Genomic DNA, 20,200 nt, shown 5'->3' on the forward strand with positions numbered 1-20,200 from the left:
GTGAATATTAATTTGTTACATAAAGAGTAAAGAACATCAAGAGACAAAAAAAAAATTAGCTCTCAGTTAATCCTTGTTATAAAGAGGTCATGCTAAACTGTGCCTACAAATGAGATTGAGGTCAGATGTAAGATTTCTAAACTGTATGGCAGTGATTTTCAACCTTTTTTAAAACAAGGCACACTACACAAGATATTAAAATTGCCAAGGCACACCATCCGGCGATTTGGCGTGCACGACCTATGAAAAAAACACACTACATTGGCCCCGCAGGAATAAAACAAACAATCACATTTTTGGGCCCCACAGAAATAAAGCAATCACATTGGCCCCCACAGAAATAAAGCAATCACATTGGCCCCCACAAAAGTAAAGCAATCACATTGGCCCCCACAAAAGTAAAGCAATCACACTGGCCCCCACATAACTAAAACAATCACACTGGCCCCCAAAGAAATAAAGCAATCACATTGGCCCCCACAAAAGTAAAGCAATCAAATTGGCCCCCACAGAAATAAAGCAATCACATTGGCCACCACAGAGAAAAAAAACACATTGCTCCCCAGCTGAAAAAAAAAGCAGATTGGCTGACCTCCCCCCGGGCTGGTAACACTGGCTCGGTCACAAACACACGGTGGGCTGGAAGCGCTGGCTCTGGCACAGGGCAGGCAGGAAGCGCTGGCTCTCTCACTGGTGCGGAGCAGGCAGGAATCACCGGGCTGGTCACTGGCGCAGGTCGGGCAGGAAGCCATGGCTCTGTTACTGGCGCGGGCAGGAAGCCATGGCTCGGTCATTACTGCAGACAGACGGGCTTGCAGGAGGCAACACGGCGTGCGTGACAAGTGATGTCACGCCGCCGCGTCTAGGCAGGTGATGGGGCCAGAGGAGCTCAGCAGCAGCCCGGATCACAAATTACTGTATTATGTGCCTGGCGGCTCTGACCGCCGCCACGGCACACTTCACAACTGCCCACGGCACACTAGTGTGCCGCGGGACACCGGTTGAAAACCGCTGCTGTATGGCGTATTGACCTATTGGCAGGGTAGCCTGACATAGATGTAGGAGGCTAATAATAGCCAGAGAGACCCATTGAAGGCTTAAATAAAGGCAATAACATTGTGCTGCAGTAGTCATTTGTTTCTGGCAAGGAATGGCACGCAAGAGTTTATTAGCCTGTAAAGAACTAATGTTGGTACATTTAGATAGAACATTTCCAGACAACTGTATTTGAACATCAATTGAGAAAACACCTACAAGTTTGTGGATCCCAATCATAATGTGTAGTTGAATGATTGTACAAGGTGGGAATGAGCATAATACTGTAGTTACGGATATAAAAATTGGCACTTGTAACAAAATTAGCTATAGACACCTCCAACACATCTACATGAATAGAAAGAACTTGCAGAAAAACTGCAATGGGTAATTGTTCATTAAAGGTGTCCATGGCTTGAATAAATTGTAATCAACCCATATTGCCACTTATAATTTGTACTAGCTCTCCTAGGAAGCACAGTTCAATTAGTACTCTAGTATCCTACAGAGACCCTGCAAGGATGCCAGAGGCTTTGCTGCAATATAAGCACAGGTCATGGCTCCAGTTGAGTCCACTAGACAGGAGCTTAGAAGAAATAGGACAAGGCAATAATAGAGTCAGGACAGACAGAAGAAGAGTCAGTGAAGGCAGCACATTATCATATCGTAGGATTGCTAGTTTTTAAAAACAAAGTGATTTTCAGCTGTGTCTAGGTAGTATATTATGCAGAGAGATACTTGTGTGGATGCCCAGACAGCAGGGATGATTAGCTAGTGGCTGTTTAGGTGACAGAAATGCAAACAAATATTAAATATAATAGTGACAAGCATCATAAAGAATATTATGGATTTTAGCATTTTTAATACTGTCATATTAAGTGGTAGCTATGGGAAACTGTGATGACATCTTCCAAAAGTGATGCGGTTAAAATACCAACAGAGGGGATTCCGGCAGTCAGAATGCCAGCGCCGGAATCCCGACACTTGTCTGAATCCCTGCCCCAGCATCCCGACCGCCAGAATCCCGAAGGTAAGTACTGGGGTTAGGGGGATGGTTAGAATTAGGGGTTAAGGTTAGTCACTAGGGGGAGGGTTAGGGTTAGGCACCAAGGGGGGAGGGTTAGGTTTAGGGTGCGGGAAAGGGAAGGTTAGGTTTAGGCACTAAGGGGGGAGGTTAGGGTTAGGCCCTGGTTAGGGTTAGGCCCCAGGGAGGGGTTTAGGGAAGGGAGAGAGGAAGGGTTAGCATACCGACCAACAAAGTATCGGTATTCTAACCCTGTCTGGATGCTGACGACGGGATTCTGACCAATGTGATTCCAAACGCCGGCATCCCGTACCCATCCCTTTCAAAAGTCATGGATTAAACTTTCATATTATTATCACCATCATCATCATTATTACACAATTAGATATAAAAATCATATACTGGTGATTCTTAGCATTATGATTTCTTATCCCACCTCTGCAACCCAATTTATTGTTGCTCTCCTGTTGTATTTGTAAAATGTAAATATTAATGGATAATTATAAATTTGATAAATATTTTAACTTTTGTGCCTCTATAGAAGTAATATTAAGCCATCTTTCCAAATCTACCAAGCACTACAGACCAATTCTTGTGTCTCTGTCATATAACATACTGTTTTCCTTTCAAAGGGGCCTATATATTAATAATCACTGCACTGTCGCGATTATTACCAGTCTCTGTCACGATGGCTATTTTAATTTTGAAAGAAAATATCCCGGCAGTGTACTGAAGTTAACTCGCAGGGACAGCGGTAGCGTTAACCGCTGTCCCTGCGAGTTACATCCCCTGGATATTGGAGAAGTCTTTCACAGTTGTGAAAGACTGCTCTGGGGAATCTGACGCTGTGCATACGCACAGTGTCAGATTCGGGAGTTGGCTGGAGGCTGTGGAAAATTGCCTCCATAGGCTTAAAGCAGTTTACGCCATATGAGGATGGCGTAAACCTAGGTGCACTAAGGGGAAGGGGGCGGGTACTGGTTACCAGGGCCGGGTCAGATGCTGAGGTGCTGCGGCACATAGTATTTTTTAGTGGGCGTGGTCTCCCAGATTTGGTCACGACCCCAGTACCTGGGCCCAGCTCATCTCATTGCAGCCCTGCGTAAAACTACTAAGTTTGGTTCACAGACACCATAGTACCCATTGGGAATAATGGGAACTGTAGTCTACAGCACTAATTAGCTTTTTGCAGCCTTAGGCTATTAGTTCACAGCGGGAACACATACAATTATGTAGAAACTGCTGTTTCTGCATAATTTTATGAAAAATGTGATTGATAAATAGGCCACTAAGCCTTCCTGTGAATTTTATTGTGATAACCCTGCTAAAATACAACAGTTTGAGCTTGAGTTGTACACAATGGGTAATAAAACATAAAGTCCAAATAAACTAAAGATGTAACAAAACTAAATGTGCAGATGTTGTCACAGTATGTATTGCTGATACAATGTTATAATACTTTTAAGGAGGTCCACTGGCAAAACAAAAAAAGATAATGCAGGTTTTAATTACCTTTAAAGGCTGTAGTTCCTCCTGGTGACAATCCTCGCGATGAGAACATTTGCAGATTCTTATTAGTGAATTCACAGGGGGCAGCCATTTTGCTTCCGTGCAGACCTCATTTAAATTAACTTTTGCTTTTGTGCAATTGCAGGCATTTTCTAGATGGGGAAATAACTTTATTAAAGAATCTATCTGTGAAAAGCATAAACAAAATGAGATATAGAAGATATGAGTACAAGGCCATTCAGCAGATTACATAAAATGTGGAATAGACGTATAATATTCTGTATGTTACCGACTAGACTGAAATAATTTTGCAACATTATTTTCAATTCAATTGATTTCCAAATCATACTCATACAAAAAAAAAAGGTAGGAAACATACATTATTTTAATGTACCTTTTAATAATGCATTTACTAAACAAGTCAATTGTTTAAAAATACATTTATGGTACAATTGGCTGCTACTTGTTGCCAGTACTGTAAACAGTATTTAGAGGGTAGTACAACATGTCCTAGTTTCTTCTTCAGTCATTGTTCTCTTGAATAAATCAGTACGTTAGACCTGTAGGTTAAAGTCTTGCATTTTATTGATGGAATTTTAAATTAAAACACTTCATTTAATCCTTCAACATCTTGTCATAGTGACAGGAGACCTGCTGTATGGCCCTTAGCACCTATAGAAGTCTTTCCAATGTCACTTCTAATTATCCAGTCAACTTAACAGAAACATTATACATGCCGTACGGGGGGATTTATGGTGTGTGCTGTTTTGCCATTTTCATTGTGCATATTCCTAATTATTTTTTTATATTTTGCTATAAGAATGATCTGTAAGAATGGAGAACATTGAGAATATTCTATGCCATTGTGATGCTTGTCAACCTTCTTTATGTAGGAAGTGGTTCTCCGTTTGTTTCTAAGTTTTGTCTTGCCCTTTATAAATATATTTATGAGTAGAACACTAGTAAAACATCAGACATTTAAGTTGACTTTGTCACCCCTGTAATACCACCTTTATCAGAGTCACTTGCAGGCTGGTTCAGGGAAACACATTAAGGATTTGCAAACAATATATATTTTTTTAGTTTAATGTTCAATTTTCAATTCCCTCTTAAGCTCTCCATGTCCTATCCCCAGTAAGCATGTTAGGCTGGTGGAATTCGTGGCAGCACCTTTTGGAGCCAGAGCAAGCGCATGCGCAGTGGAACCTCTCGTTCACATTATTTATTTATTAATAATTATTTATATAGGGCCTGATTAGAGTTGTACACAAACCCAGTGGTTTGCATACAAATCCAATGGTGGCCGCTAGTGTCTATCAGTGTCTGCGAGCACGCTGTCAGTCCCCCGGAAGCTGCAGACTGAAAGACAGGCTGTGGCCACTTGGGGAGGAACAGGGGCGTCGTCAGGCAGTGCCCCAGAAAACGGGGGCGTGTCAGCTCTGTCATTGAACTCAGCTTCACTGACTTTAGCTGCGTGAAAACACTGGACATATCGACTAACCTGAAGGTTACTCAGATGACCGATGGCCATGCAGAGTGATCCGAACCTGGGTCCTCAGATGCAGCAGCGGATCCCAGAAGCCGTCAGGAGACGTCTAAGTACACAAGAAGCCTCCTGCAGCATTAGCATATTTTAGTAACGTCCAAAGAGGCAACAGCGATGCTAGAAGCATACAACTCTGCATCAGGCCCATAGAGCACACATATCATGCACACTCTATGGGGTCAGTCCATTTATAGTAGTTGCAAGTTCCTCACACCCACGAGTAAGTGTGGCTGTATGCCGCACTTACAGTAGCTCCGGACACGCAGCCCCATAGGCAAGTCTGGGGTGAGATCAGGCCATGAGGGGGGTGACTTGCTGTGCCGTTGCCTGCATTTCTATGCCGTTCCAACAGCATTTTTCTCCCTTTCCACCTAATTGGATTGACCTCTATAGTTATTTTTTATTTATTTTTTATCTAAAGCCTACCAGTAATTTTTCAGAGTGTGGGATGAAACCGGAGCACCTAGAAAAAAAAACATGATAACACAAGGAGGACATGCAAACTCCACACAGACAGAGCTTGGTCAGGAAATGAGCTCATGATCTTAAGGCTGTGAGGCAGCAATGTTTCACATGTACAGTAAAGTGTTCTATGGTGAATGCACCACTCCTAGAAAGAGGGGCACCGAGCAACCCAGCACCAGCTCTGCTTTTCAAAGAAACAATTAGAGTCATCTATGGCAAAGGCCACTTCCTACTCACACAATTGATCAATACCGAACTACTTTCTTCCAGACATGCCTCTAACGCCCAACAACTAATAATTACCATGGACATTCAGTACACCTCCATATTATTACTGGCTTAATCCCATTTACATGTGAATAACTTTGTACATTAGTCTTGCTTTGGCCTTTACAAACCTGAGGTAATAAGGATGATTTTCTGTTGCTGCTTATCGCGTGGATAGACAATTTGCCGGAACAGCTGAGAGATAAGTTACTGCTTTGTCGGCTTGTCTGCTCCCCTATTCACACGCGTGTACCAGCTTCATCAAATGCTAAAGCATTTTGTCCCGTTAGAACCCCTTCTTATCTCTATCATGAGATGGAGATAGGGCTAAAGCAAATGTTGGTTCCCCAAAACAGGATAAACTGGGGCGTTTTTACATGTCACAAGTCTTTTAAGCAAGATATAAGTTCAAGTGAGTTACAAATGCAAAGCTAAACTTCATATAAAAATATAGTTTAAAAAAATATCCAAAAGAGTGCACTAAGGGGCTTATACATCTCAATTCACTCTCAGATGCGGATGGGATGTGGTAAATTTGCCTAATATCGCAATGAGATATTTGAATACATCACAAGGATGTATGAAATACATACTTGCCAACTCTCCCTGATTGTCAGGGGACTCTCTGAAATAATAGCAATCTCCCTGACTCCCTGAAAAGTCTAGCAATCTCCCTGATTTCACCTTACCCCCATTATGAAGCTGTTATGTGCAAATAAAAACAGATATATACATTCAAACGGGATCATTAGTAAAATTTCCCTGCATTGGTTATAATGCACAATGGTCCCTATGGCTACAGGCATTTTCTAAAAAGTGTATAGGAAAGATTCCTGGACTGCACACCCTGAATATATATAATGGGAGGTGCTATCTGTTCAGACTTATTGCAGGCACAGAAACAGACACATTACAGAAAAAGTATCAGTGTGTTTTCATCAATAAGTAGATCTCACTAACTGCTTTGGGGCTCATATACATTTGGACGAAAGTCAATTTAATAACAGGCCTCTCAGATGTAGCTGTACACGCACACTTTAACACCGCACTCATAGATGCTACTTTCACAATCTCCCTGAAATGCTTTTTCAAAAGTAGTATGATGAAATATTGCAGGCAGGGACAGAGGAGCGTTTAGTACATTGTAAGGAGTCCTTTTGTACTACAGTATATGACTTTAAGATGACACATTTTGAGAGTTTGGAAGATTATGTATAAGTGACCTTTCTGAGAGAATTGAACAATTATATAAACAAAATAATTTTACAAATTTCTGGGCATTATTTATCTATTATTTAGCCTTGTACATACTGTATGTTGAAAATAGTGGATTTTATATGCTTTGTTAATGGTGGTTTAATATAATAATCTAAATGTAGCACACATTATTAAAAGTTCAGGAAATGCTTGCTGTTGCCCGTTCTTGGTGCCCGTGAAACAACCCTTCCTTATCTTAACACAATTTTTAAGTCTTAAGCAATTATTTTCTGAGTGTATTCTGAATTACAGAATTAATATTCCTGCACACACAGAACGTATAAGCATCTGGCCACTGCAAACCCATCAATTCTAGGAAAAATGGTTCAAAATTACAGGGTGCCAATTTTAGATTTCTATATGACTTGCAGTGAGTGGTGCAAGCTGGTGGAACTCAGTTGTTGCAATATGTTTGGATCAAGTGTTCCTGATACTTTGCCCCCAAATTATGGACATGCAGTGGGTTATGTAATAGCCTTTGATTCTATAATATCTGTTTTTTTTCTGACAGTTTTCTGTGGATTTTCTGGCAAGGTTCAATTCACCGCCTGTAGTTTCCAAAAAATGTTGCCAATATTTAATTTGATTTTATGGGACAATAGTTAATTATTTTATTAATTGGGTTAATTTTTTTTTAAAGGGTGCACTAGTTTCTTTATATTCTAAGGGCATAAAAAATATAATTTTATAAGGGGCACAACTATATAGTATAATTTACTTACTTTTTAATGGTGAGAAACGGTTGTCAAAACTACCTTTATTGTGTGATGTTTGCAACTTGCTGTACATTGCTAGTAGCTTTGGTGTCCACCCTCAGAATTGCAGGAGACTGTATTATATTTATAATTTATTGTGACTTAGAAGTCATCAGAAAATTGTGGGCTTCTAAATCAGTCAGCATAGATTCATTCCGCACTTTGTAATTGAAGTGCACGTAACATTTGCATACTTGTTTTAATTTTTATAATGTAGTATATACAAATGCAGCTGAGAAAGGAGCAGATAATTGCAGTTTGACTATTATTTTGTGGGTAATAGAGTCATTGATCATATGTGGGGGACACCTGATAATTGCACTGGAAGAGTAACATAGCTGCACATGTTGGGACAAATTCACCTTGGCAGTCTACTTATTACATTATGGTAATGTGCTCTTGTATAGTAAAGGGGTAAATTTACTAAGATGGGAGTTCTATTAAGACGTGATGTTGCCCATAGCAACCCCAATCAGATTGCAGGTATTATCTTCTAGAAGGTGCTAGATAAATGAGAAGTAGAATCTGATTGGTTGCTATGGGCAACATTACTTCTTAAATAGAACTCCCATCTTAGTAAATTTACCCCTAAGAATCTATGTGACTGCGTGCAGAAGATTATCCCGCCCATAGTTCTTATGTTTGCTGCTGCAGTGGAATTGGTATGAAATACCGCTGGCCACATGGCCGGCGCTTCGATTCCCGTCAGCGGCAGCCCGACAGGAGCAGAGTGCGACGCAGCGGAAGCCCGACAGCGCTGGAAATCCCGATCGTGGATAGGTAAGTATTTACTAACCTAACCCCCCTAACCCTCCTTAGGGGTGCCTAACCCTAACTTCCCCCCCAAGTGCCTAACCCTAATCCCCCCTCTAAGTGCCTAACCCTAACCACCCCCTTCCCCGCTGCCTAAACCTAAGTCCCCCGGGGGGTGCCTAAGTCCCCCCCGGGGGTGCCTAACCCTAACCCTCACTCCCCCTAGCCTAACCCTCCCGGGGGGTGCCTAACCCTAAGTCCTCCCCGGGAGCCCTAAACCTAACCCTCCCCCCCCCCGCGCGGCTGTCCGCTCACGGCGCCCGGCATCCCTACGATTGGAATGCCGGGCGCCGGTCTCCCGGCGTCGGGGAAATGCAGGCGTCTACATCTAGACGCCCGGCATTTCACCCTTGCCGGGAAATGGCAGTCGGGAAGCCGGCTGCCAGTATTTAGGCAGTCGGCTTCCCAATTGCCTCCCGCTGCAGTCATCATCATTAGAGTCTAGACTTACACCAGTCATATCTGGGTGCAAAAAATTAACCTGAAACAGATGTCCTATCTCCATCCGCACACTGCAAATTGAACTGGAGTGTTGGCTGAATTGCCCACGACCTTCCCATGACACTCCCATGAGATGAAAGAGTTCCGTGCGATTGCATTGCAGCCACCTAGTTACAGTCCAGAAAAGACTGTTTCACAGATAGTGTCAATGAACGGATCAATCAATACACACTAGCAATCTCCATCCGTGTGCAGATCCCTGATCCAGTGCATATGCGCAAGCCGATTTCTTTCTTTGGCACAGGCGCATTGAGTCTCAGATCTCAGCCTTGTGGTTTCTACAGACCCAGAATTGATTATTGTGCAACGTGACATTAAAAAGGATATATTTGTTTTAAACAAATTCCTCAATAAAGAAACTAGACTCTGGGTGATTTTAATTAGTTTAAAGAAATATGTTTAACAAAGCATGAGCCATGTATTAAGAAAACTCCCACTACTGTCTATAATGAGGATTTTACCCTGGAGTGGAACTAGATCATGACTGATTGCTCAATTAAACTGATGCAGCTGATAATCATCAGACATGAAAAATGTCTCTTAGATCTAAGAGTTCGAATTAAAGTATCACAAGAATCATTGTTTCAATCTTTGAATGAGATTGATAATCTAAATAAGAAAAATGAAAATAAATATAGCTGAATTGGAAAATTGTATTATGTAAACTGAAAAATTATAAGCCAAACAAAAATACTATTGTCTGAATAAAGTTTATAACCAGCACAACAACAAAAAATCTCCCAAATTCATTTGGATGTTGCATGTTAGGTCGACAATTCTCATGTCAACATGGTTGAAATGTTGACATGTAACATATCAACAGTGACCTTGTCAACATTTGTCATGTCTACCCGGGTGATATCTCGACATTATAGTGTCTCCAGCATCGTCTTATGTGTCCCGGTGGTCAGGGCCGGATTAAGGGCCACATGGGCCAGGGGCTGAAAATGTCCAAGGGCCTATACTGAGAAGGGTAAGATATGTGACCAGTGCTGTGTGGGTGTGGCCAGTGATGTGTGGGTTTGGCCAGTGCCTTGTGGGTGTGTACACCCCTACACTATCAGCCCCAATGTCTCCCTAATACATAAAAATGGAAAAATTGCATACGTTTGTGAGAAAACTAGAAATACAAATGTAATACTCATTATAATGGGCCTATTTAAGGTGGAGGCCTGGAGCTGGAGCTTCATCTGCCCCATTGTTAAACTGGCCCTGCCGGCGGTCATGTGACCAGCACTTCCAACACATATCTGACAAGGAGTATCTTCCCTCTATCCCTAACCCTCCCTCCCAGCCTAACTCTAACTCTTCCCCATGCAGCCTATCTCTAACCTCTCCACCACGCAGCCTAACTCTAACCTCTCCTCCACGCAACCTAACTGTAACCTCTCCCCCACGCAGCCTAACTGTAACCTTTCCCCCACGCAGCCTAACTTTAACCTCTCCCCCACGCAGCCTAACTCTAACCTCTCCCCCATGCAGCCTATCTCTAACCTCTCCCCCACGCAGCATAGCTCTAACCTCTCCCCCACGCAGCCTAACTCTAACCTCTCCTTCACGCAGCCTAACTCTAACCTCTCCTCCACACAGCCTAACTCTAACCTCTCCCCCACGCAGCCTAACTCTAACCTCTCCCCCACGCAGCCTAGCTGTAACCTCTCCCCCATGCAGCCTAACTCTAACCTCTCCCCCATGCAGCCTAACTCTAACCTCTTCCCCACGCAGCCTAATCTTAACCTCCAAGTGCCTAACCTTAACCGGCAGCATTCTGAGAATGTTGACATATCACATGGCGACAGATGTCGACATTGTAAACATGTTGACATTCTGAGGATGTCGACATGGTGCATGTCGACCTGTTGAATCATGTCGACATCCTAGTGTCAAACTTGTGGTGTCTACATTATGGCTGTGAACATTGTAACTGTTGGCCATATGGCCGGATCCCATTGATTTAGTTATGACAGTTCAGATGCAATATCCATGTTCAGTGGATCATTCAATACACATTCACATAACCTGTCCTACAGGTTTATACAGTTTAATTTTTTATTTTCTGATCAAATACTGGTAAACCTAAAATCCAGTGTCAATGGTCCAGCCCAGGTGTTGCAGCAAGGAGAACTGTCTGAACAAGTAGAGGCAAGATTAGATGTAAACTATGTCTTCTGGGACAGAACAGCCCAGAGAGAGTTAAAACAATAGATTAATGTGCTTACTGTGGGCCTGATTCAGCAAGGATCGCTATTCTGCTTTATACGCATTTAACGCAGTTGCTAATACCAGCGGTGACATGTAAATGTTTGCATTCGCATTGCTATCACAGCCTGACATAAGGACGCCCACTTCCCCATACTCACATCCATATACTTGGCCAACATAGCAAAACGATCGGTAACATCGAGTAACATCGGACCCATACGCACAGTTAAGGCAGGTCAGACCTCACTCAGGAATTACTAACCTATGCGCACGCTATGAGACCTCAGGCGGTGTCTAGTATTGCAGTTGATAATGTATGAACGCACAGGCACGTCTGCGTTCGGCCGACCACCCCCCTGTCACCACCCACAAACGGCACTTCCTGTCAGTCACTCTGCCATGGGTCTGCATATCCTCTGCCAGTGGCTAGATCGCGAACGCGCACTGTGATGCATACGCATTGCGCAGAGCGCAACAATCGGCCGATTGTGTGCATATAAGCAACTGCGTTCCTTGCTGAATCAGGCCCTCTGTCCTCTAAAACTCGGAATATGGACCAGTTGTAAGGTTTGTCAAAAAGGCATTCTTATTATATAATATATCGGCTTGATCAGGAATGATATTGACGTACAGCACTTTATTATATCTATTACCCTAAAGAAGATACAGTAGACCATAGTTTTGATACTGGTGATGCCTGTGTGTGATATAGTAAGGAGAATACTATCGATGTAAGTTCCCAGTTGGATGTTTTTGCTTATCTGAATGTAGTGTTTAATGTATATTAACCTATTGAAATTAATGCACTTGTTAGTCAGAAAGGTTTCACAACATGTATTTTGACCTTTGCCGATATTTTTCTTTATATGCGATTCAAAATTGTTATATCATTTGATTTGGGTTTAAATTCTGGTTCTTGCAAATCTTTGAAAAAAATGTTAACCTACATCTGATGTTTAATTAAAATCGTATATTCCCCGTCTTACTTCGAAGACCTCAGAGAACAGGTGGAAGTGGACAATTACCTGAAACCTTTGGAAACCAAACTGAAAGGTTTCCTTTGGGAAAACAGACATGTTTTGACTTTTACACTAAGATGTTTTCAAGGTTGTCTTGTGATGTAACTTCTGTTGTATACTTATGTTACTCATGATTTGGCTATTTTGTTAATTAATAGTATATAGTGACTTCTATGAACCCTTGAAACTATTAATTTTTGAATCCACTTAAACACAATTATTGTGTAATTTGAAGGGACATTACATCTATCTTTAACGAGTGCCATATTATTGCAAAATTTTGTCAACCTATTATATGTGTTGATAAGAGGTCCTCTGTATCTTTGGCAAGAAGAATAGCTTTGGTAAGGAAATTTTTTGGCATTGCGAATTTACAGTATCAATAACCTATTTTTATTTTGCCCGGTTGCACATGCACACTACAATGACAGATCAGACTTCCAGTTGCAGTTTCAAGAAATTAAACAAAATATATAATAAAAAGCAAAGATGTTATACTGTAACAAGCAAATGAAGAAACCACAATAATAAAATAATAAACAATTAAATAATATGCAATCAAAGGACCAATCTGCAAAATTTAATAAAAGGACATGATAGCTTAGTGTAGTAAGAGCACTAAATTGTGCAGAGATGGATGGCTTTTCCCTTTTTAACCTACAGGGGCTATTGCTGGGTACCGACAGCCACCTCTGGTCATCAGCTTCCCAAACAAGGACATTGGAAGTCCATGTAACTATGGCTCTCTTATCACTATATAAGGATATCAATACACACAGATATATACTTCTTTATTAAAATAAAGCAGTTTTTTTCCTATATGCTTATATTGAAATAATTGTTTTGCTTTTTTTTCTAGTTTTATTTTATGTATTTGTTTTTTTGGTGAGTATTTGGCATGCGTAAGAAGCTCTGTTGAAGGTCTCTATAGCACATCAGCCTGCATATCATTACATCTACTTTTGTTTTGGAAGGTATTTAAGCAATGCTTTGAGATGTTTTGCTGTTTTACACAGACTCATAGCTTATCATGATTTTGCTTCTTATATTGTTTGTCCTTAAGGTGTCTGCCTTTCTTTATATCAGGGATGGGGAACCTCAGGCCCAGGGGCCATGTAAGGCCCACAGAATCAGTAGTTCTGGCCCTCTGAGCTTGTTTCTACTAGCCTCATTTGGCTATCAGGGTGCCTAGAATTGCACCCTGCAGCCAGGATCTATGCAGCAGTACCGCCTGGAGCGTCCTTAGGACTGCCCTTACAGCTCCTCGGAGCATCCTCATCCTCCAGGCATTACTGTAATCACATGCGATTGTGGTCCCGCCCCATGTGACATCACACAGAGTGGTGCGGCCTGCTCCATGCCAACAAATAATGTCCTATATATCAAAATGGCCCTTGGCAGATAAAAGGTTCCTCACCTCGCTTTATATTTATGTTAGGGTTTACACTGAGTGGTCTAGTTACTAAGCAGTGTTAGGAGTGAAAAGTGAAAAGTCTGTGATAAGGGGCCAGCCAATCAGCTCCCAACTGTCATTTTTCAAACACAGCCTGTTAGATGGCAGTTGGGAGCTGATTTGCTGGAACTTATCACAGACTTATCACTTTTCACTCTGTCTCCTAACACTGCTTAGTAACTAGACCCCTGAGTCTGCTAACTGAACTACTAGAGGGGTTACAGTATTGCTGTATATGGACTACATTTATTTTATATGGAAAAGTGTGATATTGATCATTCTAATTGGTGATAATTGGTAAGCCAGATGAACCCACCTCCTTCTGTAAATTATAATTGGGGCTATTTAAACCGTGTCAGAATGTTCTTTATATCCGTAGAGAGATCAATAATATGCAAATGATTAGAACACAAAGTAAAAGTAGCATTCTGTGAATGGGGGATGTTTTGAATGAAACTGTACAATTGTATAGACTGATTCCTTTAGTTCTTCTATTTTTTTAATTTAATTTTTATTTTTTTCCACCTTCAAGTAACTTTATTTTTATTTTTTTTGCTGTGTCTGCCCTTATACAGCTTCTTTAAAATGTTGCTTTACTGTATATTTTCGTTTTTTACGTCTGTATTTCATCAAAGTCAGAGATATTTATTTCCATTACTCTAGTAAAATGCTCAAAGTTGCTATGTACAGTACATACAATTATGTCAAATACACAGAGCACGTTGAGTTTTATTTATTTTTTCCAAGATCCAAAAAATAGATGAATAACTAACAGAATAGATCAGAGCTATTGCTGATTGGTTGGTGTTGGTACTAAAAAGCCCTCATGTGATTAGTAAATAGCGCAGAAGAGCATCTGCAAGCTAAAAGTGTGTATCCACTAGACGATGTAATAAATGTTTCAACGATAATTATATCGTTATCGTTCAATCGTTCATTATATTGTGCAGTGGACATTGAGCCCACACTGAATGATATATTGTCCAGTGCCGGCACCCTCCCTCATCCCCGTACTTGCAGAAAATAACAATATTGTCAGCTAGCCCTGCAAGTACGGGCGATGAGTGACGTTGTCAACGACCAGCGGGAACGCACGTCGGTGGTCGTTGACGGCATATCCACTGACCGATATAATGAACGATATCGTTATCGTTCATTTTATCGTCTAGTGCATACGCACCTTAAGTCATGTATGGGGAGAAACCTTTTGAATCAGTATTCTGTTATTTCAGTTAACACTAACTTGGCGACTGTCTGTGTTCTTTTTGCAGGACTATACCCTCACGATGTACTTTCAGCAGTCATGGAGGGACAAGAGACTTTCTTATTCAGGAATCCCTTTAAATCTTACATTGGACAACAGAGTCGCAGATCAGCTCTGGGTGCCTGATACATACTTTCTTAATGATAAAAGATCATTTGTTCACGGGGTTACTGTAAAGAACAGAATGATACGGCTACATCCGGATGGAACTGTTCTGTATGGACTAAGGTAGGATATGTTATGTTTTGCTTTGCTGTTCATTTTTCTTACATTGGAACTGTGTAAGAGATGAAAAGGTTGCTGTCCAATTTCTGAATTAGGGCCCTAAAACTACAGTATATCGAGATGTCCAGGTAAAGGTAAACAGCCAAATCTTTCCTAGTACTGATAACGAGTCCTGTAACCTTTCTGCAATATGCAAATTAGGATTTCAGTTATGTGCAAGCTGAAGTTGCAAAAGATAAATGCAATCAAATTTATTCTAATTTGCATAGAGAAGTAAAGGAGGAAATCAAATGTAAAAAGCATTAGGCATAATTTTCCTTGGCAATTTCAAGAGGTGCTTAGCTAAAAAAAGAACATATTTCTGTCTGCTATGAGACCAATGAATTTGTCCTCTTAATCAGTCAAATTCTCGTAACATTAAAATTGTCAGCACGGTGCATCATATAAGTGATTTAACATTATTTTCATACGGCGTTGTAAGATGGATATGCTGCGCTTAAGTGTGGATAAGTATCTGATTTTTAATTATCACAGAGTTGAGTACTTGATATTTACCAAAATAATGAAAATTTACGTGAATGAGCGTGGAGATGTTAAGTGTTGTCATTGTAACGCTGCCCTACGAGTTGTCCTAAAAGTTTATTAGTAACTTTTCAAACATATTACAAAATGTTTTGGCCTTTTGTCAAGCATCAAGTACACCGAGCAGAGTGTATGGATTTTGTTTTTACCCAGAAAATGTTATCTACCTGGTGAGCTAGTGTTATTACAACTTCATACCAAATACATTATATGAATCCGAACAGATCCATCATGGTTCTGTTCTCCTCAGGAGATCCAGACAGATCCAAGTCATGGTTCTGATCTTCTCGGAATTCAGAATTTTAATCCAAATTATGGGTTGCAAAAACTACATGATTTTAAAAACTTTTTCTGAATTAAAAAAAAAAAAAAAAACGCACGAAGATGAATCCAGATCCAAAACCAAAACAGGGGAGTCAGTGCACATCCCTACTTTAAGCAATGGTAGAGTTACAGTATGAATGCTAGACAGAAGCAGCAGCTGACAATGTCACCTAAATCAGTAGTGTTGGATCTCTTGTCTGTAGATGGAAATATATGCATGTTTCTTCATTAAATTGATCCATCCCAAGATTATGGGGTCTATTTACTAAGCAGTGTTAGGAGACAGACTGAAAAGTGATAAGAAAGTGATAAGGTGCCACCCAATCAGCTCCCAACTGTCATCTCATAGGCTGTGTTTGAAAAATGACAGTTGGGAGCTGATTGGCTGGCACCTTATCACTTTTCACTCTGTCTCCTAACACTGCTTAGTAAATAGACCCCTTTATCTGAAGTGACTCTGTTTTGTTTTGTACCAATATGTCGGTCTATGTTATGGAGAGCAAACATGTGTCCGTGCTGTGCTACAGTAGTACTCACTTACAGATGGAGTCATTATCACAAAGGTATATGAAATTAATCTTGTCTACATGTATGACAATCGCATAAGCCCAGTTTGGCTGATTGGTTTGAATCATAAAATTGGACTTTTAATCGTTCCCAACAGAAAATCAGCCAAAGATTACTACTGCTGTGTGTCTGTGGTTGTCAATGGTCCACACTAATTGGGGCATATGGGGTTTAATTATTCTCTATGGCCTCCTATTGGGTGGATCTATATAATGTAGCCACTTATAGTTTGGTTTGTGGTCAAACATCTGATTATTGTAAGTAGATATTAACTTATTTAATTTATTAATTTTAGCTTTCTGGTCATTGCAGGCTGCTATGTTTCTCCAATATGACAAAATTCATAGGCAGGGACAGATGACAAGGCGAATCTCAAGAAAGGTTACTTAGCAACAGAAAGCTATGACTATAAGTAAACTGCTAGCACCTCTGTTGTTATGGCAGGACCTGTGCAAGTATTAAGGACGATACATACTGTCTGTCTCTCCTTACTTGGAAGTGCTCACACAGCTCGTTCCTTATCTTGTGGTTAACAGGTGCTTTTGAAAGGCAGACAAACTTAGGGGCTCATGTACTAATGGTGATAAGAGGTAAAAACGATAGAGACAGAGAAAATCCCTGTATATAATGCTTCTCAATATGTACCAAAGGGATTTTCACTCTCTTCTGCCTGCAAGTGATAAAGCAGGCAGGGTTTTCTGATCTGCCATAGGCACCTATGGTGCCGGTAGATGACACAGATATTTTGCGCTGGGTATCTCCTCCAGCACCATCATCGCCACTTCAAGCTTCTGATATCTAGCCGCCCCAGCAGTGAAGCGTGGGATGCCGAGAAGTCTCCTATGCTTGATAGCAGTGATGTGTGGTGAGGTGAGGCAGGTGAGGCGGAGCCTTTCCTGTCATACTTAGGTATACTCCACAGTTTTTACTATAAAAATTATAAGAAAAATTGAAAGAAAATATGAATATCTTCTTTGTGTTATTCTAATCATTAGTATAGTCAAAACTCTGGAGTAAAAAGTGTATGGCAGGTGAGGCACTGCCTCCCCTGTCTACCTTTTCCGCGCATCCCTGATCAAAACTCACCAAAATTCCAACACTACTTCTGCACCTTTGTATAATGCCCACATGAACCCTTGGGTTCATGTATACATATGTAAATCTGGCTCTGATACTAGCCAGTGCCTCCCCAACCATTTACCTCGCCACACGCAGTGGCGTATCTATAATAGGTGCAGTGTGTGCGGGGCACACGGGCCCACGGGTCCAGGGGGCCCCGCACTACTCACACTGCACCCATATTTTTTTTATACTTCCCTGCCCGAGGTCCCGCGTCGGGTGTCACTGCTGCTCAGAACACCGGAAAAATTCCCACCGCGGCCATTTTCCAGTGTTCTGCGCATGCGCAGTAGACTCCGGGCACTAGAGTGTACCCGGAGTCTACAGAATGCTGGACAATGGCCGCTGTGTCCCCGCAGTCTACTGATGCTCCGGTGGCTGGTCAGCCGCGTCAGTCGGCTGCCAACCACCAGGGAGAGAGGAGGGGGCCCCGCACGAGGAGTGCACATGGGCCCCCTCCTCTCTTAAAACGCCCCTGGCCACACGTCATTGCTTGATAGTGCTAATGTTAATAAAGTTATTGAAAAATAAATTCCCGTACTGCATTCTCGTCTTTCAAGTACTGTGCAAGCGCTGGGAACATTACAGATGCGCTATGCATCTGAGCTAAAGATAGAGGGGGTGACTTTTCGGTCTCCCTCTTTGGCAGGCCTCTTCTTAGTACGTACACATCGTGGTAACAGCTTCCTGATTCACCACAAAAATAGACGAAGCAGAAGCAGCATTAACACTGTGGTATATGTACTCTAATGCTGTGTACACACTAAAAAATATGTTGTCCTATCCAGCGGATTGGACGAAATATTGGGCACATCAGCCAGTGTTTACCCGCTATGTCGCTGATAATGCATGCTCCCGCACGTCGTCAGTGAGAATCACCCGCAGGACCTGCATGCAGGTTCGACGGGCGATATTGGCAAGCGGGGGCCATGCTGCTGAATGTAGCATGGCCCCCACTGTTGCCCTGTCGCTCCCAGCATTGGCAAGCGTGTATGCACTTTGCCGATGCTGGCACCCCGCCAGGTCCAGCCACATGCAACATTGGCACTGGGTACACATCGCTAAGTGTGTACCCAGCTTAAGTACGTGTACCCCTTAGTAATTCATAGGCAGTTTAACTACAAGTTATTCAGGCAAACTGAGGGGTCTATTTACTAAGCTTTGGATGGAGATAAAGTGATTGGAGATAAGGTACCAGCCAATCAGCTCCTAACTGTCATGTTACAGGCTGTGTTTGAAAAAGACAGGAACTGATTGGCTGGTACCTTAGCTCTGTTCTCTTTATCTCCATCCAAGGCTTAGTAAATAGATCATCTCTCAGACCTGACAAACCTACAGAGCTGGCTCCAGCTCCTGCTTGGACTTGACCTGTCAGCATTTGTGGCAATGTGAATCTCACTTTGTGCTGTGTAGTAGAGGATACTCAGGTAAGGGCTGTTTTTTTTTTTAACTATCAGTTCGAATGAATGATATGTAATGTTATGGGGTGGGAGGGTTTAATTTCAGTCTCTGATTTGGTGTTGGTGGGGGAAGATGGGGTGAAGGTGTACTGTGCTTTGTGGTTTTATTGAGTTGAGCTGTGGGGGTACGATGATGGGGGTGTTTGTTTTGGGGATCAATTCATTACATCTGTATTGTGTATAATTGGTTTATAAATAAACCACCATCTCAGTATATTGTTATAAATGCAAATAAATAGTTTGAAAACATGTAAAATAAACCATAAATGCATGAGGTATTTAAGGGCATCAATCATCAGCAGGAATCAGGAACACAGAAATAAAAAACACACAAAGAGCATAGGACTCAACCAGGGCCATCGAGATAGCCGCAGGGCTTGGGTACTAAAGGTGGCATGACCAAATCTGACAGGTATGGCCACACACCTCCAAAAATATAAAATACTATGAGCGGTGCCACTTTGTGCTGCAAAGGGCGACATTCGTCCCCCACAGCTGCTTGCCTGGGCCCTCACCGCAGCTTTATACAGGCACAGCCTAGGCAATCAGCACGCCCCCCCCCCCCCTCTCTGCACCCCTGGACATTACACAGTGATTCCAGATGGACACAGATATTTTATTTTTGTCTCAAGATCAATGCAATTGATAAACCACTACCAGATATTTATGTCCTAGTGGATCACTGGTTTGGTCCAGAGTTATTGATGAGGCATTGACTAATTAGTTTAATGTTTTAAATGGGTACTGGTGGGAGGTAGAGAAGTGGAGCATAACAACTGTTTTGATTATGGTAACATGAGTAGATTCATGCTC

The 20,200-nt window shown here is 41.7% G+C and overlaps 1 protein-coding gene across 2 annotated transcripts in view; it reads left to right on the forward strand.

The window, feature by feature from the left end:
* Positions 1-20,200, forward strand: part of GABRB1 (gamma-aminobutyric acid type A receptor subunit beta1) — a 594,351-nt gene that overhangs the window by 202,330 nt on the left and 371,821 nt on the right. For both annotated transcript variants that reach the window (XM_088450554.1, XM_088450555.1), the window contains exon 4: positions 15,118-15,338. In XM_088450554.1, coding sequence (XP_088306680.1) covers positions 15,118-15,338 — 221 coding nt within the window. The remainder of the gene's footprint in view (positions 1-15,117; positions 15,339-20,200) is intronic.

Source organism: Taudactylus pleione, unplaced genomic scaffold (assembly GCF_031769625.1).
Source record: "Taudactylus pleione unplaced genomic scaffold, aTauple2 ptg000519l, whole genome shotgun sequence".
NCBI lineage: Eukaryota > Metazoa > Chordata > Amphibia > Anura > Myobatrachidae > Taudactylus > Taudactylus pleione.